This window comes from Salmo salar, chromosome ssa01 (genome assembly GCF_905237065.1).
Source record: "Salmo salar chromosome ssa01, Ssal_v3.1, whole genome shotgun sequence".
In the NCBI taxonomy this organism is placed as follows: Eukaryota; Metazoa; Chordata; class Actinopteri; order Salmoniformes; family Salmonidae; genus Salmo; species Salmo salar.
This window is the reverse complement of record NC_059442.1, coordinates 26,463,696-26,484,938: the sequence shown is the minus strand read 5'-3', so window position 1 is coordinate 26,484,938 and position 21,243 is coordinate 26,463,696. Positions and strand designations below refer to the sequence as shown.

General features: G+C 45.9%; 1 protein-coding gene across 3 annotated transcripts in view; it reads right to left on the bottom strand.

Moving 5' to 3' along the window:
* Nucleotides 1–438: 438 nt before the first annotated feature.
* The window catches only part of LOC106588489 (signal-induced proliferation-associated 1-like protein 1), a 72,939-nt gene continuing 52,134 nt past the window's right edge, over nt 439–21,243 (bottom strand). For 2 of the 3 annotated variants that reach the window (XM_014177687.2, XM_014177617.2), the window contains 14 exons: nt 16,905–17,484; nt 12,257–12,531; nt 11,873–12,124; nt 9,423–9,572; nt 8,965–9,104; nt 8,739–8,815; nt 8,156–8,526; nt 5,916–6,140; nt 5,457–5,613; nt 3,424–3,625; nt 3,008–3,160; nt 2,782–2,890; nt 2,490–2,568; nt 439–1,743 (listed from right to left, as the gene is read on the bottom strand). In XM_014177687.2, coding sequence (XP_014033162.2) covers nt 1,600–1,743; nt 2,490–2,568; nt 2,782–2,890; nt 3,008–3,160; nt 3,424–3,625; nt 5,457–5,613; nt 5,916–6,140; nt 8,156–8,526; nt 8,739–8,815; nt 8,965–9,104; nt 9,423–9,572; nt 11,873–12,124; nt 12,257–12,531; nt 16,905–17,484 — 2,914 coding nt within the window. In that variant the 3' untranslated portion in view covers nt 439–1,599. The remainder of the gene's footprint in view (nt 1,744–2,489; nt 2,569–2,781; nt 2,891–3,007; nt 3,161–3,423; nt 3,626–5,456; nt 5,614–5,915; nt 6,141–8,155; nt 8,527–8,738; nt 8,816–8,964; nt 9,105–9,422; nt 9,573–11,872; nt 12,125–12,256; nt 12,532–16,904; nt 17,485–21,243) is intronic. The other variant, XM_014177716.2, reaches the window with a different exon arrangement.

The window sequence follows — 21,243 nt, the reverse complement described above, 5'->3', positions numbered from 1 at the left end:
ACTATAAGTGAATTTGTGCAAATACTTATGACATCTTCTAATGGGGGGACTAAATACATAAAGTGCTTTCATTTCTAAACGGTAGAACAGATACGTATCAAAATAGCCTCAAATTAAAGGTGACATTCTGTACTGTCACCTCATATAAAACATCAGATCTCAAATCCATATTCTAGAGCCACATTTTATAAATGTTGCTTCACTATGCAAATAAATACGGAGGGGAGTGTATAAAATCAATGCACTATTGCCGCTAAAAGCTAACCATGATCATAATCTACTGCATCTATAAATGATCTACATGGATTAGTGGAAAATAAGCGGAACTCTATCCTGTGGCTACATCATACATACAATATCTGCATTTGGGTGTGCAGCCCCACACTATAATGACTGCTGTACAAAAACACAATCACTACAACGACCCCTGAACAAAGATAAAATTGCACAAAATATCTTTAATAGATATAAACATTTTTATACATCACAGCTCAAAGGAAACATCATCACATGCTGTAAAACATGAATGAAGGTGCAAATTATGAGCATCAGAATCCTTTGTTATATACAGGGTGTACAGTATAAGAACATACGGGAAAGCTTGGGGGTTTAATCGTACAACTGACTGTAGACATGGAGGGTCTACCAAGTCGCATCATTAATAGGTGTCAGGTCTCCCTTCTAAGCAGACCAATGGTCAGGTTAGATTTACTAATAGACTTACAGATTCTACAGAGTGTAGAAAAGGATCAAATATAGTACGTATTTCCATGTAATCTGACATGTTATAATCACAAGGTGGCACTGTGGATCCAAAACCGCAGGCAGGCAAGGAAGGAACCATACTAATATTCTGGTAGGATAATAAAATAGATCAAGAAGAATTAATATCGTCACTATGAAGTTCATTGAACAGTAACCCTCACCTTCTAGTCGTCCACCCAGACAGCCCAGTTGTTTTCACACAGAAACCAATAGTACAATCTGGAACTACTGCTTCCAGTAAGCCCATTTTACCCTCCTGAAATGAGGTCACTCTATAGAGAGACATGGGGAAGTGGTAAAACGATATCTGGTGTTAATTCAGTGGTAACATTTCTGTTCCTATATATTTACAAAATAAATTGTAGAACAGCTGTTGATGATGATGAATTGTCAAGCTTATTATTGTCATGATCATCATAGCCAAGGGAAGTTAATACATCTCTGTCAGACATGCAGGGACACTACAGTACAGTGCCAGCAAATCCTAAAGAAGAGATTGCATGCTGTTGATCTCTCAGTCTTTCTCCCTCTCCATCCTCTATCTCCTCTTATAAAACCTCACTGAGCAGTAAGTGGTGGCGGTATTACAGATCCACTGTGTTGAAGAATGATGGCAGATCAGTTCATGATGGGAGCGCTGAAGACCAAAGTGATTCAGTTCATGTTGATCATACAGCATTTAGATCCACTGTGAATCGGTCCATGTCAATAGCAGAATCACAGTTCATGTAGAAGGAATCAAAGACCAACTCCTGCGGTCCTGAGCACCCATTGTGTGAATCAGTTTAAGTTTGAGTGTGTTGCGGTCACGTGTGTTCAGGTGTTCCTCCTGAGTCAGTTCATGTCGATGGTGTTGAAGACCCACTCTGTGAACTTCTTGAGCTTGGCCGAGGCGCTGTAGGACTCCTCCTGGAGCCGCTGGTTGTGCTCTCTCAGGCTCTGTATCTGGGCCTGCAGGGACATCTTGGTATCCTTCTCCTGGACACACACACAGGGGGAGTCATCAATAACACAGAGAGGAGTGGAAAGCTCTATTTACTCTCTAGTACTGTCCTCAGGAGATATACAGGGCAGCTAAAACCAGGAGGCAGAGTAGTAAATGCAGGTGCTGAATGGGTACTGCTGATATACGGAGAACCGGAAACACACTACAGATATCCCTGCACACTTGTTTGACATTTCCACACTGAGAAGTAGTGATAGGGGATCAATACAATTACATATTGGGATATTATATTTGACGATATATTGCAATATTAGATATAACAATATCGCAATATTACGTTTGTGCTAGTTAGCTGTACCTGCACCAAAACTCCTGTATTTTTCATTTATAGCTTGTTCTCCATCTTCTTTTTGAATAGGGAGCCAATTTGTTTTCAGCATTTTTATTTCCATGACTGATCAAAACTCATTTTCTCATGGCTCTCTCTTGTCTCTCTGCAGCAGAAATAAGTGAGCAATATTTTTGGAACATCAAATCGCAGGTTCGAATTGCAATACATATAGAATCGTTATGCATATCATATCGGCACCTAAGTATCATGATAATATCGTATCGTAAAGTCCCTGGGAATTCACAGCCCTGCTCTTTCAACTGTTCTTTCTACTGGTTGAACCCCTGTTAGGGAAAGGGCACAAGGTGTAGTAAGAAGTGAACAGTAGAGTACAAAATGGCTAGGCTAAGACTCTGGTGCTGGAGACCTGGTTGTGTCTTGTCTCACCTTATTAAGGTCATCCTGTAGTAGCTTCACCATTGACTCCAGCTGGCTGACCTTCCCCATCAGACAGGCTGGGCTCTCACTGTGGGAGGCGACACACTGTTAACTACCATATTCTAAACTAAAACAAGACCAGCATGACCTGGGCCATATTGGCTTAAAATAGTCAGAGGAGTTGAATAATTCCTGGCCATGTGACCTAGCCAGGAAAAACTGGGCCCAAGTTGTAGGATAAACTCCTGGCCCTACCTATGTCTACAGAATTATCTGGACGTGCATGGTAAATGGGTCTTACCCAGGCGAGGGGTGTCTCTCTGGGGCAGCCTGGGGTTCTGCCTGCTGGGGGCTGGTGTCTGTGACCTCTGGCCTGGAGCTTTCATCATTTACAGATAACAGTCGCTGAACTGCCAGAGAAAAACAGAACAGTTACAGCTTCAGTCACAGCTCATCTGGACAACACACAGCAATGAGACAGAGCGCCACTGCCCTCTGCTGTTAAAGATAGAGATGTACTATCTTACTTTGCCTACCCTCGAAGGCCTTGGCAGCATCTACCAGGTTGGACCAGTCCAGAGCGCGGTCAGCTCCAGAGTTAGGTAGGGGCATGAGGCCTGGGTCCCCCAGCTGCTGCCTCATGCCCCCCTGCTCCTGGCTGGACGACTCACACAGGTCACCTGCAGGGGAGAGGGAGGAGAGATAGCAGATTACAACAAAGCCCCAACATATCAGAAGCCTTTCCCATCAAATAAAGCACTAAAAAGGATGACCAATTATACTCCACATAACTCAGTGGTTAAACACACTTAAGGAGTTATGGCATTAATATGATAACACCTCTAAGATAAACCGTGCTACCCTGGTTTGAGATAGAACTCATGTAGGATGAAATGTAATTGGCTTTACTCAAGGATAATTTGCAGGATAATCTGAGGCTCACCCAGAGACTTGTGTGAGGGTTGTCGGGGTGGCGCGTGGCGGGCGGTGGGCGAGCGGGGCACGGTGGAGCTGTTGAAGAGCAGGTCGTTGGGTGTCTCTCTGTGCCCGCTGTACGAGGGCTCCCGCTGCCCGCTGTAGATGCTCTCGTCTGACAGGGTCCTCTGCAGGGAGCGCCGGCTGGGAGGGGGGGCGGGGAATGAGGGCTAGAGAGAGTGAGGGGGAGAGAGAGGAGCACTGTGAGGCTGCTGATTGACCTATAAACTCAGCCTTTAGCATGTTGCACAGTTTACGTGGCAAAGCAAGGGAGGGAGTTTGGATTCATCAAGCAAATACTCACATCAACTACTCTGGAATACGTTGTTTATATACATTACCAGTCAAAAGTGTGGACACCCCTACTCATTCAAGGGTTTTTATTTATTTGTATTATTTTCTACATTGTAGAATATTAGTGAAGACATCAAAACTATGAAATAACAAATATGGAATCATGTAATAACCAAAAAAGTGTTAAAACAAATCAAAATATATTTTATATTTGAGATACTTCAAAGTAGCCACCCTTTGCCTTGATGACAGCTTTGCACACTCTTGGCATTCTCTCAACCAGCTTCAATAGGTAGTCACCTGGATTGCATTTCAATTAACAGGCGTGCCTTGTTAAAAGTTAATTTGTGGAATTTCTTTCCTTCTTAATGCGTTTGAGCCAATCAGTTGTGTTGTGACAAGGTAGGGGTGGTATACAGAAGATAGCCCTATTTGGTAAAAGACCAAGTCCATATTATGGCAAGAACAGCTCAAATAAGCAAAGAGAAACAACAGTCCATCATTACTTTAAGACATGAAGGTCAGTCAATTCGGAAAATGTCAAGAACTTTGAAAGTTTCTTCAAATACAGTTGCAAAAACCATCAAACGCTATGATGAAACTGGCTCTTGAGGATCGCCACAGGAAAGGAAGACCCAAAGTTACCTCTGCTGCAGAGGATAAGTTCATTAGAGTTACCAGCCTCAGAAATTGCAGCCCAAATAAATGCTTCACAGAATTTAAGTAACGGACACATCTCAAAATCAACTGTTCAGAGGAGACTGTGTGAATCAGTCCTTCATGGTTGAATTGCTGCAAATAAAACACTACTAAAGGACACCAATAAGAAGATGGGACTTGCTTGGGCCAAGAAACACGATCAATGGACATTAGACCGGTGGAAATCTGTCCTTTGGTCTGATGAGTCCAAATTTGAGATTTTGGGATCCAACCGCTGTGTCTTTGTGAGACGCAGAGAAGGTGAATGGATGATCTCCGCAAGTGTGGTTCCCACCGTGAAGCATGGAGGAGGTGTGATGGTGCTTTGCTGGTGATATTGTCAGTAATTTATTTAGAATTCAAGGCACACTTAACCAACATGGCTAACACAGCATTCTGCAGCGATACACCATCCCATCTGGTTTGCACTTAGTGGGACTATCATTTGTTTTTCAACAGGACAATGACCCAAAACACACCTCCAGGCTGTGTAAGGGATATTTGACCAAGAAGGAGAGTGATGGAGTGCTGCATCAGATTACCTGGCCTCCACAATCACCCGACCTCAACCCAAATGAGATGGTTTGGGATGAGTTGGACCGCAGAGTGAAAGAAAAGCAGCCAACAAGTGCTCAGCATATGCGGGAACTCCTTCAAGACTGTTGGAAAAGCATTCCAGGTGAAGCTGGTTGAAAGAATGCCTAGAGTGTGGAAAGTTGTCATCAAGGCAAAAGGTGGCTACTTTGAAGAATTTAAAATATAAAATAGATTTAGACTTTTTTGGTTACTACATTATTCCATATGTGTTATTTCATAGTTTTGATGTCTTCGCTATTATTCGACAATGTAGAAAATAGTAAAAATAAAGAAAAACCCATGAAATGAATAGGTGTGTCCAAACTTTTGACTGGTACTGTATATTTCAAATGTGATTTGTCATCAATGTAACAATAACTTCCATAGTAAAATGGATGATGGTGACAAAGCTTTGGTACTACAGTACAGTACCTTTTGATCATGGGAGGAGGGCGGGGGGCTGTCCAGGGTGATGAGTTTCTTCAGGTCTTCCTGCAGGTTGGACTTGTTGACCCGCTGGGGGGATTGGGCCCTGAGTTGGGCCCGGAGCTGGGGGTTGCCACCCAGCAACCCATCACTCTGGTGACGTCTGAGGAAGACGGAGAGTGAAGACCAGCAGTGTTATGTTGCAGTTCTCAGTTGAACCACAGGGTGGGAGTGTTGCACTTGTTTATAAACAAACGTGAGCCATGACTGAGGTGGGAAATGCATCTCCTCTCAGTTGACTCAGATCTTAAGCCTCCATAACGTCAACAATCTAGGACAGTAGGATTTGTTTGTATGGGGAAAGAACATTCTTTCACAACAAGACTCACAGTGTAATGGTATCATTGACCTATCAATAAACACATGTATGTTCAACATTCCTTCTCTATTTACCCCAATGCTTACTTGCGTATGTTGCCAAAGTCCACAGAGTTGATGGTGCCTCCAGGCTTCCTCCAGCCAATAAGGAACTTGGAGGTGGCTCCCTGGCGGGGGTAGAAGCTCTTGGGGCCTCCAGGGGAAAGGGAAGTCTGGGAGGTGGGGGAGGTGGTCAGGGCTGACTCCTCCTGGGAGGAGCTGGGGCTGCAGCCTGGACCCATGGGACTGCCGGAGTGGCCGGAGCTCAGAGTACTGGGAGGAAAAACAAACGACTAGTATAGGTATATTTATAAACTGGGTGGTTCGAGCCCTAAATGCTGATTGGCTGAAAGCCGTGGTATATGAGACCGTATACCATGGGTATGACAAAACATTTATTTTTACTGTTCTAATTATGTTTGTAACCAGTTTGTAATAGCAGTAAGGCACCTCAGGGGTTTGTTGTATATGGCCAATATACCACCGCTAAGGGTGGTATAAGAACAGCCCTTAGCCGTGGTATATTGGCTATATACCACACCCCCTCCTGCCTTATTGCTTGATTATACACTACCGTTCAAAAGTTTGGGGTCACTTAGAAATGTCCTTATTTTTGAAAGAAAAGCAATTTTTTTGTCAGCTTCATTAAATAGTACCCGCAAAACACCAGTCTCAATGTCAACAGTGAAGAGGCGACTCCGGGATGCTGGCCTTCTAGGCAGAGTTCCTCTGTCCAGTGTCTGTGTTCTTTTGCCCATCTTAATCTTTTATTTTTATTGGCCAGTCTGAGATATGGCTTTTTCTTTGCAACTGCGCCTAGAAGGCCAGCATCCCGGAGTCGCCTCTTCACTGTTGACGTTGAGACTGGTGTTTTGCGGGTACTATTTCATGAAGCTGCCAGTTGAGGACTTGTGAGGCGTCTGTTTCTCAAACTAGACACTCTAATGTACTTGTTCTCTTGCTCAGTTGTGCACCGGGGCCTCCCACTCCTCCTTCTATTCTGGTTAGAGCCAGTTTGCGCTGTTCGGTGAAGGGAGTAGTAAACAGCGTTGTACGAGATCTTCAGTTTCTTGGCAATTTCTTACATGGAATAGCCTTCATTTCTCAGAACAAGAATAGACTGACGAGTTTCAGAAGAAAGTGCTTTGTTTTTGGCCATTTTGAGCCTGTAATCGAACCCACGAATGCTGATGCTCCAGATACTCAACTAGTCTAAAGGCCAGTTTTATTGCTTCTTTAATTAGCACAACAGCATTCAGCTGTGCTAGCATAATTGCAAAAGGGTTTTCTAATGATCAGTTAGCCTTTTAAAATGATCAACTTGGATAAGCTAAAACAACGTGCCATTGGAACAAGGAGTGATGGTTGCTGATAATGGGTCTCTGTACGCCTATGTAGATATTCCATAAAAGATCTGCCGTTTCCAGCTACAATAGTCATTTACAACATTAACAGTGTCTACACTGTATTTCTGATCAATTTTATGTTATTTTAATGGACAAAAAAAATGTGATTTTCTTTCAAAAACAAGGACATTTCTAAGTGACCCCAAACTTTTGAACGGTAGTGTATATACATTTCTGTAATGTGCACTCATCTATGAACAAATTTCTGTAAAAGTTTCAAAACTATTTAAAAAACACCTGGTACTTTTCAGTACTTTTCCCCACACACTACATTTCTGACATCTCCACATCTGAGATGAGAGAAATGAATAGGTCACAGTGTCCTTGGACTTCTTCTACTTTAACATTTCAAACAATATTTCTCCCCAGTTTGTCATGAAAGCGAGCGTCTCCCTCCTCAGACATGCTGTGTGTACATTAAAACAAAGTCACTAGTCTGGTGGTGCTGGAGTTATTTCAGGGCCACAGAGGAGAGGCTGAGGAGAGGAGGAAAGCCTCTGTTCACTCAAAGGAACGGTGGTTTGGAGTGTTAACAGTGCTGAGCTCTCACATTCAGCATTCCTCAGTGTTTCAAGTGCTCTCTTTCTCTCTGTGAGAAACTAGCACACACACACACACACACACACACACACACACACACACACACACACACACACACACACAGAGAGACACACACACAGCAGATTGCAGCTTTCTACCTCTCTCACCGCCAAAGTGCAAGGCTTGGGAGTTTTCCATCTGGGACAATAGGGGATATATATGGACTACAATGCATCACTGTCTGCTTAATGAAACATTGATACGTGAGAGGAAACATATTGGCTGCATAAAGAGCTGACTGTAATAGAACTCTGGTGTAGCACAACACATGGAGGCACACACCTGGAATGGGAAGCAGCATCACTGAGGGTATAGGAGCCACTGTCTGGGGCTGAGGGGAACACAGGGGGGCTCTGGGCTGGGTCCTCGCTGCTCCCTGGGGGGGCGGGTGAGTCCGGGGCTGAAGGAGAGGTCTCTGGGGCCCGCCGCTCTTTGGCCCTGGAGCCCCCGGACCCTGAGGCCCCGTAAGAGGTAGCGTCGATGCCGCTGTCTGTGGACTCCCGCTGCAGGTAGCCGTTGAGCTCTGAGTCAGGCCGCACCCCTGTCCTGCTGGAGCCAATCTCATACCACTTCTCATCACTGTGGGCGGAGCTGGAGGCGTTACTGGACAGTGTGTTACTGCCTGATTGGCTGGAGGAGTAGGAAGCTTCCACCTGTAGAGACAGGGACCATAAAGTCACTTCCTGTTTGTTTGACCATAGTAAATAAAGACGACTACTTTGGCATAGACAACAATACATTGCCAAACTAGCTATATTCCTATGTCTATCTGCCAGAGCTCAAGGTCCCTCCCTGTAAGTCCACTACAGCCTCTTCACTAAACCTTAAAATACATATTTAGTCATATTTGAGCCTGCTGCCTGACCTTGATGTTCTTGTTGGGGGACAGGTGTCCCCCCTGCTCCTGGAGACGAGGTACTGCAGCCTTGGAGACAGCTAGGTCTGGGAAGGACAGGAGCAAACAGAGGAATGAGACAACCAGATAACAAAATGAGTAACATAGAGAGGTGGTCCTATCTCTGACACTCACCCTCTGGATCACCCAAAACACCAGACAGGACATGGGCATTTTCTAAAGCATGTCCTCATACCTGTAGTGGCTCTATCAGCTCCCCTGTTGGCCCCATCCCCCTCTCGGGGCCATCCGGGGGCAGGCTTAGTCCCGTTAGACCCTTCTCCAACTCCCTGACGCTCAGCAGACACAGGGGAGTGACGGTTATTGTTGTTAAACCTGGGAAAGAGATGGAAGAAGAATGCATCATGTCTAGCTGCATCATTTACTGAAGAAGAGTAGTTTAAGTCTTGGAGAGTACAACATATCAGTTAGTACAACATATCATTATATTTCAGTCATTTCCTTTCTGTTGTTGGATAACTCCCAAAGAAGTAATTAAAATAAATACAGACTACATCTGGAAATAAAGCAATTAAACGAAACCCTGCAGCGAATTTGGGTCTGTGTATGATCGGGGTATGATCGGGGTATGATCGGGGTATGGTCTGAATGTGGCCTTGGATCAGGTTTGTTCCGGCCTGAGTGTTCTCTCACCCGTCTGGCATGGACTTCTGTCTCCAGTGGTTGGAGCCTGCACTCCCGGTGTCTGTGTAGGAGAGACTGGTGGGGGAGTTGCGGGTGTGTGGAGAGCGGCCCATCACGATTGAACAGGCCAGGGCATAGTTATCATTCCCTGGGGAATACCTGAGGGAGGGATACATACCAACATACATAGGGAGTTATCATTTAGGTTATTTCAATATGTTTAATGACAGAAAGAAAGGAAGCATAACGATTCCACCACTACTGATGAGCGATTAACCAAAATGTCTGGTTATTTTCTGTTTTTAAATAACTAATTGACCGAAGTCGGTTCAATTATTTGAATTCCATTTCGTTTTTGTAGTTTTTTTGTGCGCTCAACGCGCTGTTTGTGCCATTTCTCTAGAGAGATTTCTCTCTGAGACATGTTGTCCAACTCATCATAGTTAAAGGAAAACAATGTTTTGGTATTTGTTTCATTAGTCCATTGTTGATATAGTCCCAAAATGTTTTGCATGTCAGTAATCATACCGGATATATTTCTGTATTTCTAAAGTTTTATATCTTGAAAACTTGATTGCTGACATGCAAAACATTTTGGGACTGTATGTCAACAATGGACTAATGAAACAAATACCAAAAGATAGTTTTTGTGTGGAACTTTCCTTTAAGCTCAGAAAACATGGTAATGAACTACAATGACTAGAATCCATTGAGCCTACAGCTGCCTGTTCTCATTGGTTCCAGCCAGCCAGCCAGCCAGCCAGCCAGCCAGCCAGCCAGCCAGACAGACAGACAGACAGACAGACAGACAGACAGACAGACAGACAGACAGACAGACAGACAGACAGACAGAAGAGCAATAGAGACAGGAGAGGGATAGAGAGCGGTTGTTAGCCACACTATATACAAAAGTATGTGGACACCCCTTCAAATTTGTGGATTCGGCTATTTCAGCCACACCCATTGCTGACAGGTGTATTAAATCGAGCACACAGCCATGCAATCTCCATAGTTAACATTGGCAGCAGAATGGCCCGTACTGAAAATCTCAGTGACTTTCAATGTGGCACCATCATACAAGTCAGTCAAATGTATGCCCTGCTAGAGATGCCCCGGTCGACTGTAAGTGCTGTCAGCGGGAGTGGTGTAAAGCTCGCCGCCATTGGACATTGGAACAGTGAAAATGCGTTTTCTGGAGTTATGAATCACACATCACCATTTGGCAGTCTGACAGATGAGTCTCGGTTTGGCGGATGCCAGGAGAATGCTACCTACCCCAATGCATAGTGCCAACTGTACATTTTGATGGAGGAGGAATAATGGTCTGGGGCTTGTTTTCATGGTTCAGGTTAGGCCCCTTAGTTCCAGTGAAGGGAAAACTTAACGCTACAGCATACAATGACATTCTAGACAATTCTGTACTTCCAATTTTGTGGCAACAGTCTCAGCATCCTGTCTCAGCATGACAATGCCCCTGTGCACAAAGCGAGGTCCATACAGAAATGGCTTGTTGAGATCGGGGTGGAAGAACTTGATTGGCCTGCACAGAGCCCTGACCTCAACCCCATCTAACACCTTTGGGATGAATTGGAACGCTGACTGTGCCTGACCTCACTAATGTTCTTGTGGCTGAATGGAAGCAAGTCCCCACAGCAATGTTCCAACACCCAGTGGAAAGCCTTCCCAGAAGTGTGGAGTTATAGCAGCAAAGGTGGGACCAACTCCATATGAATGCACATGATTTTGGAATGAGATGTTTGACAAGCAGGTGTCCACATACTTTTGGTCATGTAGTGTAGTTGTTATTTAGCAGCCTTAAAAGTATGCCTTGTCTAGTTTGAAGAACTACTGGAATATTGATTTTGTCAGACAACAGGCAGCAAGCCAGCTAGACTAGCCTACTAGCCTGAAGGATGACTCTTTGAGGAGCACAGAGATAGATGGCTGGCTGGCTGCTACTGTCTGAGCAGAGATAAGAAGATGACTTGGAATTAAATAGTAAGTCATCAAATAAAAAAATGTAATATACACAACTTAAACATTTTATTAAAGTAAAGTAATGTGAATAAAGAAGGGTTTATTAAAAAGTGATATGCAGTAATGGGCAGTCACTACCTTCATTGGGGTTTTATTAATTTAATAATAATGATTTCATTATACTGAAACAAATATGTAGTATAAACAACCAAAATATATTATTTAAGTAAAGTAATGTGAATAAGTGATAGTAATGGGCAGTCACTGCTATCACCTGTTTTATTCTGTGTTGTTACAGTATTGAACTCACATAATGCATTTATTACAAATCTGAACCGAAATGGAAAACTTGATTATTTTTCAAAAACCAAACTGAAACCGAACCAACCTCAAAAATCACAAATCGCGCAGCACTATCCACCACTAGGCTTGAACACCTTCCCTCATATATATCATATCAATAGCTGGGGTGGCTATCTTACCTTTTGGGGTTGAGAGGGCGCCCGTCGCTGGACACACTGCGCGGGATAACTCCGGCCCGGTCCTGATAGTCTGAAGCCGGGGCCTTGATGAGCGTCCCCCCCGCCGCTGTGGTGCGGCTCTGGGGGCTGGAGGAGGTGCGGGGCCACTTGTTGTTGTTGTTGCTGCGGAAGGGGAATTTAAACTCATAGGGCATCCCCTCCTTGTGGTTCTTATAGTCCACCAGGGGCATGTGGTACAGCTCTGAACAGCCTCTGTGAGAGGAAACAGAAATATACACTAAAAACAGTGCAATGCTGCCCCAGTACCCAAATGTATGCTACTGATATGACTGATGGAGGGCATATCTGTTGATGGATAGATGATTGGCTGTCTATAAGCTGTACCTGCGAGGGGTGGAGTCCTCGTGCGGGGGGATGATGACCACCTTGACAGTGACGGAGGTCCTCAGCAGGTCGATCATCTGCTCGTGGGACAGCGATGCCACGGCCACCTTACAGATCTCTACCAGTCTGCTGCCCTGGCGCAGCCCCGCCTGCCAGGCGTATCCGTAGGACTCGACTTCCGCTACGATGCCCTCAAAGTTCACATGGAAGCCCAGCTGGCCCAGACCGTTCCTCCTCAGGATCATCTCTGTGGTCTGGCTGCCCTTAGTCAGAAGCTATGGACAGACAGGACAGGAGGAGAAGGACGAGAAATAGGAGGAGGAGGGGGGTAGGAGGAAGAGGTGGATTAGTGAGGAAAGAGTTTTTACTACAAAACATCAGAATCCTGCAGGGAAACTTAAATCAGTTTTACCTCATTTCTATCAGCATGTTAAATGTGCAACCAAAGGGAGAAAAAAACTCTAGACTCACCCTCCATTTGGCAAATTTGACCATAATTCTATCCTCCTGATTCCTGCTTACAAGCAAAAATTAAAGCAGGAAGCACCAGTGACTCGGTCTATAAAAAAGTGGTCAGATGAAGCAGATGCTAAACTACAGGACTGTTTTGCTATCACAGACTGGAATATGTTCCGCGATTCCTCCGATGGCATTGAGGAGTACACCATATCAGTCACTGGCTTCATCAATAAGTGCATCGATGACGTCATCCCCACAGTGACTGTACGTACATAACCCAACCAGAAGCCATGGATTACAGGCAACATTCGCACTGAGCTAAAGGGTAGAGCTGCAGCTTTCAAGGAGCGGGACTCTAACCCGGAAGCTTTGAAATCCTGCTATGCCCTCCGACGAACCATCAAACGGGCAAAGCATCAATACAGGACTAAGATCAAATCATACTACACCGGCTCCGACGCACGTCGGATGTGGCAGGGCTTGCAAACTATTGCAGACTACAAAGGGAAGCACAGCTGAGAGCTGCCCAGTGACACGAGCCTACCAGACAAGCTTAATAACCTCTATGCTCGCTTCGAGGCAAGCAACACTGAAACATGCATGAGAGCATCAAGCTGTTCCGGATGACTGTGTGATCATGCTCTCTGCAGCCAATGTGAGTAAGACCTTTAAACAGGTCAACATTCACAAGGCCGCAGGGCCAGACGGATTACCAGGATGTGTACTCTGAGTATAAGCTGACCAAATGGCAAGTGTCTTCCCTGACATTTTCAACCTCTCACTGTCTGAGTCTGTAATACCAACATGTTTCAAGCAGACCACCACAGTCCCTGTGCCCAAGAACACTAAGGTAACCTGCCTAAATGACTACCGACCCGTAGCACTCACGTCTGTAGCCATGAAATGCTTTGAAAGGCTGGTCATAGTCCACATCAACACCATTATCCCAGAAACCCTAGACCCACTCCGGTTTGCATACCGCCACAACAGATCCACAGATGATGCAACCTCTGCCCACTGCCCTTTCACACCTGGATAAAAGGAACACCTATGTGAGAATGCTATTCATTGACTACAGCTTATCGTTCAACACCATAGTGCCCACAAAGCTCACAAAGCTAAGGATCCTGGGACTAAACAGCTCCCTCTGCAACTGGATCCTGGACATCCTGACGGGCCGCCCCCAGGTGGTAAGGGTAGGTAACAACACATCCGCCATGCTGATCCGCATCACAGGGGTCCCTCAGGGGTGTGTGCTCAGTCTCCTCCTGTACTCCCTGTTCACTCATGACTGCACGGCCAGGCACGACTCCAAAACAATCATTAAGTTCGCCGATGACACAACAGCGGTAGGCCTGATCACCGACAACAATGAGACAGCCTATAGGGAGGAGGTCAGAGACCTGACCATGTGGTGCAAGGACAAGAACCTCTCCCTCAACGTGATCAAGACAAAGGAGATGATTGTGGACTACAGGAAAAGGAGGACTGAGGACGCCCCCATTCTCATCGACGGGGCTGTAGTGGAGAAAATTTGCCATGTGTCCTCACTGAAAAGATTTGGCATGGGTCCTCAGATCCTCAAAAGGTTTTACAGCTGCACCATCGAGACCATTCTGACGGGTTGCATCACTGCCTGGTATGGCAACTGCTCGGGCTCCGACCCCAAGGCACTACAGAGGGTAGTGCGTACGGCCCAGTACATCACCAGGGCCAAGCTGCCTGCCATCCAGGACCTCTATACCAGGTGGTGTCAGAGGAAGGCCCTAAAAATTGTCCCTATATGCATAAGACTTTGCATTGCCGCCCCCCCCCATAGCCCTGCTATTGTTATTTTACTGCTTCTTTTTATCTATTACTTTGTTTAGGTATTTTCTTAAAACTGCATTGTTGGTTAAGGGCTTGTAAGTAAGCATTTCACTGTAAGGTCTACACCTTACAATTTGATTTGATATGAAATCAAAAGACAGACAATGTTGGCTGAAGTCTGAATCTTTTAATCTTAACTATTCTGTTGGCTGATACTGTAAAGCACACCATAAAACCCCAAATGTGCCCCATGGCAAAGATCTGATACACATGCCAGCACAGACACATGCCAGCATAGATTGAATCTATCACCAGCGGATGCAGCACCCTTCAATTAAAGTGTTTGTGTACAGGGGCAAGTGTTTAAGGAGACACAGGCAGTAACCCTGCCTGGCCTTCTGAACCAGTGTCAGGTGGAAAGAAGTTGTAACATAATACTTAATATACAGTACCAGTAAAAAGTTTGGACACAGCTACTCATTCAAGGCTTTTTCTTTATTTTTACTATTTTCTACATTGTAGAATAATAGTGAAGACATCAAAACTATGAAATAACACAAATGGAATCTTGTAGGAACCAAAAAGGTGTTAAACAAATCAATTATATTTTATATTTGAGATTCTTCAAGGTATCCACCCTTTGCCTTGATGACAGCTTTGCACACTCTTGGCATTCTCTCAACCAGCTTCACGAGGAATGCTTTTCAAACAGTCTTGAAGGAGTTCTCACATATGCTAAGCACTTGTTGGCTGCTTTTCCTTAACTCATCCCAAACCATCTCCATTGGGTTGAGGTCGGGTGATTGTGCAGCACTCCATCACTCTCCTTGGTCAAATAGCCCTTACACAGCCTGGAGGTGTGTTTTGGGTCATTGTCCTGTTGAAAAACAAATGATAGTCCCACTAAGCTCAAACCAGATCGGATGGCGTATCGCTGCAGAATGCTGTGGTAGCCATGCAGGTTAAGTGTGCCTTGAATTCTAAATAAATCACCAACAGTGTCACCAGCAATGCACCCCCACACCATCACACCTCCTCCTCCATGCTTCACGGTGGAAACCACACATCCGTTCACCTTCTCTGCGTCTCACAAAGACACGGCGGTTGGATCCCAAAATCTCAAATTTGGACTCATCAGACCAAAGGACAGATTTCCACCGGTCTAATGTCCATTGATCGTGTTTCTTGGCCCAAGCAAGTCTCTTGTTCTTATTGGTGTCCTTTAGTAGTGGTTTCTTTGCAGCAATTCGACCATGAAGGCCTGATTCACGCAATCTCTGAACAGTTGCTGTTGAGATGTGTCTGTTACTTGAACTCTGTGAAGCATTTATTTGGGCTGCCATTTCTGAGGCTGGTAACTCTAATGAACTTATCCTCTGCAGCAGAGGTAACTCTGGGTCTTTCTTTCTGGTGGCGGCCCTCATGCGAGTCAGTTTCATCATAGCGCTTAATGGTTTTTGCGACTGCACTTTGAAAGTTCTTGAAATGTTCTGCATTGACTGACCTTCATGTCTTAAAGTAATGATGGACTGTCATTTGTCTTTGCTTATTTGAGCTGTTCATAGCCGTAATATGGACTTGGTCTTTTACCAAATAGGGCCATCTTCTGTATACCACCCCTACCTTGTCACAACTGCTCAAACGCATTAAGAAGGAAAGAAATTCCACAAATTAACTTTTAACAAGGCACACCTGTTAATTGAAATGCATTCCAGGTGACTACCTCATCAAGCTGGTTGAGAGAATGCCAAAAGTGTGCAAAACTGTCATCAAGGCAAAGGGTGGCTACTTTGAAGAATCTCAAATATAAAATATATTTTGATTTATTTAACACTTTTTTGGTTTCTACATGATTCCATATGTGTTATTTAATAGTTTTGATGCCTTCACTATTATTCTACAATGTAAAATAGTAAAAAATAAAGAAAAACTGGAATGATTAGGTGTGTCTAATCATTTAACTGGTACTGTAGAGCTCCAGGCAACCACAACAGAGCCAGAGCAGGATATTATGCTACAACACTGACACATAACTAAACACAAACATTAAATAAGCCTTAGCAAACAGCGTTAATCTTTCATTGAAGACAACTGTCTTTGCCTAATCTCATGTGAATGATTAAACTACCTCCCCAAATAAGGTCACACTGACTATTTCACCACAATGCTGAGTGCTATACGGTATCTCCTTTGAACATAATGGATAGTCAGAGGTGGAGATTAGGGATGTATTCATTATAACACATTTGCTAGTGAGGAAAATATCTTATATGGCTTGAAGCTTGGAAGACCTGTAATTGTCACAACAGATGGTGTATGAAATATTATTTTAGGCGATCAGCCCAGTAATAATACACAGACTAACTGTACTTCTACTGACCTCCAGGCGTTTGACCACCTCTCCAAAGTCCTCCGTGTTGTTGTTGATGGAGCGCAGCGACACGCTCTCCCCACGCTCATAGTAGATCTTCATGGAGGCAGGGCTGCCCGAGGACCAGCCAATGACGTCGCGCGTGGCGCAGTTGAAGACCACGGCTTTGGCTTCCTGGTCCAATAGGATGAGGAAGTCGTTGGAGATGGCCAGTAGACACTCCCTCTCCGCCCCGGCTACCTGGTCCTCCGCATGCACAGGCCATGTCACCGCCCCCAGGCTCCGTAGCTCTGCCCCACTGTATGGCCGCACCCTCTCTCTCCGCTTGTGAGCCAATGAGATGAAGGGGAATTTCCCTGTGGGCTCAACCGGCGTGCCGGTCACGTGACGTTCTGCCAGGTCCCGCAGGTACTCCTGTCGCGTGCGTGTCGCCATGGCTCTGAACTTCTCAGACTTGTGGGCGGCGTTCTCAGCGTTGATGACCTTGGCCAGCAGGAAGTCCCTGAAGACGCTGGACTTGGGGAAGGTCACGCCCTTGGGGATAGGGGGGCCAAAGGAGGGCACATCCCTGGAACGAGTCACAGCCACGCTGGGGAGAGGAGAGAGAGAGAAAGAGAGAGAGGTCACTAATTAGTAAGCACACTGAAAGACGGAGTCCTACACCCAATCTCAATGGATCCCCAGGGCACTAGATCTGAGAGAATTGAATAGGAGGAAGCAAGACGGCAATATGTAGCTTTTACTATATTTCTTATACCTATACTCTCAGGGAGAACTTACACACTTTGCACATGACAGAAATGAATTTGGTTTGGTGACACTGGGCCTAGAGTGCAGAAAACAGTAGAACAGGCTGGGAAAGAAGAGGAGTGACATCCTTATAGTGTTTTCCCTTGGCTATTGTTCCATTTCACGTGAGTCTTCCTAAAGGAGGGCGTGAGGGTTCCTACAGGAGGGCGTGAGTCTTCCTAAATGAGGGCGTGAGGGTTCCTAAAGGAGGGCGTGAGTCTTCCTAAAGGAGGGCGTGAGTCTTCCTAAAGGAGGGCGTGAGTCTTCCTAAAGGAGGGCGTGAGTCTTCCTAAAGGAGGGCGTGAGTCTTCCTAAAGGAGGGCGTGAGTCTTCCTAAAGGAGGGCGTGAGTCTTCCTAAAGGAGGGCGTGAGTCTTCCTAAAGGAGGGCGTGAGTCTTCCTAAAGGAGGGCGTGAGTCTTCCTAAAGGAGGGCGTGAGTCTTCCTAAATGAGGGCGTGAGTCTTCCTAAAGGAGGGCGTGAGTCTTCCTAAAGGAGGGCGTGAGTCTTCCTAAATGAGGGCGTGAGGGTTCCTAAAGGAGGGCGTGAGTCTTCCTAAAGGAGGGTGTGAGTCTTCCTAAAGGAGGGCGTGAGTCTTCCTAAAGGAGGGCGTGAGTCTTCCTAAAGGAGGGCGTGAGTCTTCCTAAAGGAGGGCGTGAGTCTTCCTAAAGGAGGCGTGAGTCTTCCTAAGGAGGGGCGTGAGTCTTCCTAAATGAGGGCGTGAGGCTTCCTAAAGGAGGGCGTGAGTCTTCCTAAAGGAGGGCGTGAGGCTTCCTAAAGGAGGGCGTGAGTCTTCCTAAAGGAGGGCGTGAGTCTTCCTAAAGGAGGGCGTGAGTCTTCCTAAAGGAGGGCGTGAGTCTTCCTAAAGGAGGGCGTGAGTCTTCCTAAAGGAGGGCGTGAGTCTTCCTAAAGGAGGGCGTGAGTCTTCCTAAAGGAGGGCGTGAGTCTTCCTAAAGGAGGGCGTGAGTCTTCCTAAAGGAGGGCGTGAGTCTTCCTAAAGGAGGGCGTGAGTCTTCCTAAAGGAGGGCGTGAGTCTTCCTAAAGGAGGGTGTGAGTCTTCCTAAAGGAGGGTGTGAGTCTTCCTAAAGGAGGGTGTGAGTCTTCCTAAAGGAGGGTGTGAGTCTTCCTAAAGGAGGGTGTGAGTCTTCCTAAAGGAGGGTGTGAGTCTTCCTATAGTCTTCCTAGTCTTCCTTCTCCCAGTCAACTTCCATTGTTGCTCCACAATAGGCCTCCTAGAGTTGAATTACTATTCATTAGTCATGAAGTAGACCTGGATATGAAACACGGTCTCATATCCATTGGTAACCACCTGATTTCCCATACACACACTGACAATACATCAGTCTTATGCAGCCTACATGGCAGGTTTCTTTTCTACTCACAACACAATGAGACAAGTTAGCATGAAAGCTAACCTAGTTCTGATTCAGATAATTGGCAATGATTGGCTTCCAAATCAATATACAACCCAACAATGGTGAGGTAAGGCTGAACAGCAGCACTATAGAAACCCACTGCAGGCCAGGCTCAGGTAGGCTGATGTCAGAGTCATGACAAGCCTCAGTCCATTAAACAGATAACATAACGATCGCATGTGACATTACAGCCCAAGCCTCGCTAAACCAGGCCGGCGTATATAAATATACATTCAGCACATCGGACGAGCCAGCTGCCACTGAGACGGCACTCTCAGCCAGCCCCAGATTACAGGGAAGAGGAGCAGAGCGGAGGAGGCTACTCCCTATTTTTCGAAAACAAAGCTCTGATCCTTATGCAATACGGCTGAGTTAATCTATCTGTGTTTGGACATCAGTTGATAGCACAAGAGTATCACTAGGCTGTACCACTAGGCTGTATCACTAGGCTGTACCACTAGGCTGTATCACTAGGCTGTATCACTAGGCTGTACCACTAGGCTGTATCACTAGGCTGTATCACTAGGCTGTACCACTAGGCTGTACCACTAGGCTGTATCACTAGGCTGTACCACTAGGCTGTACCACTAGGCTGTACCACTAGGCTGTACCACTAGGCTGTATCACTAGGCTGTATCACTAGGCTGTACCACTAGGCTGTACCACTAGGCTGTATCACTAGGCTGTACCACTAGGCTGTACCACTATCAATATTTAAAGCTACTGTATAGTCTGATCAATCAAAATGCAACCATAACGTAAGACAAAATAAATGATCCAATACAAAAAGTAGATGTATATTGAACTATGAGATAAATCACAGTAGGGCAGGTGTGTGTGTGTGTGTGTGTGTGTGTGTGTGTGTGTGTGTGTGTGTGTGTGTGTGTGTGCGCGCGCGTTTGGGAACATGCTGAAACCCCCACACACACACACACACACACACACCCCAGACCCACCTTTGTCTTCCGTAGTGCCTCTACTCTCTCCTGACTTGGCTAGGCATTACAAAATGAAGTATCCATGAAGTGAATCCTCTCCTGTCTGTTTGGTCTGATCACACTACTGCAGGTACCCACATCTTTCACCAACTAATTCTAGCTGCTCACGCTGCCGTCCAACCGCTGTTCTGTTGCTAGATCTTGTGCGTTTCTTACTCCTCTTTGAAATGGCATCCCAGGCTCCAAACCAATCAGGCTCCTAGCGAATCAGCTCTCTGGTGGCAGAACAGAACAGAGAGGGTTTGGAACTTGTAGTATGTTCATTAGATTGATGGGATTGAGCCAGAGGCTGGGAGCTGAGAGCTGCTCTGGGTGGAGTGGAGTCTCCACTGCTTCAGGGTCCCGCTCTCCATTTTATCCAAGAGGAAAACCAGGCAAACCAGCATTTCTCCCAGTCAGCCTCTTCTCCTCGACGACACTTGTTGGCTTCGAATCAAAAGATGTTCCCTTTAAAAAAGAATGACTTCAGCTGAGGAGGGCATCCAATCTTTAGCAGGCAGCACTGGGGGTGGTTCAGAATAAATTAGCCCAACTTTGAAGAGGTTTAAGCTCAGACCCAGAGCCAGCACAAGTGTTCCCGTGGAGGGTCTGTGAGCACTGAGGGACAGAGCACTGCTCGGCTGCTCAAGAATCCTCTGATTCGCTCGTCCGGCAAGGGAATCCTTGATGTGCATGCCGCTAACTCATTCGGATCGCTCCGACTCCAAGGCAGTGTGGCAGGCAGGAGGGTTGAGTGCGTGCGTGAGTGAGTGTGTGTGCGTGTGTGTGTGTGTGGTAGGGGGGTGATCGCTTGAGTGAGAATGCCACAGAGCTCCGCAATCACAGGGGGTAGGGAAAACAGTTGAGTAGGGGCCCATCCCATCAGCTAGTCAGCTGCAGGGGTGATCTCTCCTAGTCAACCATAATCAAACAAATGTATACACTGCCTACAGCACCCTGGCTACAGAGAGAGAGCAGAGAGGAGAGGCTAATAGTTACACAATACATTTGATCTGGGTTTGTGACCATGCCTTCCAGGGGTTCTCATCCTCTTTATGTTATCTACCTGCGTGAGTTGTTCAGAACAACCACTGTTGTAGCACCAGGGGCTTTCCAGGTTGTTTGTGACTGCCAGGTCCTCTAGTGGTCGCTAGTGGTCTGACCACGCT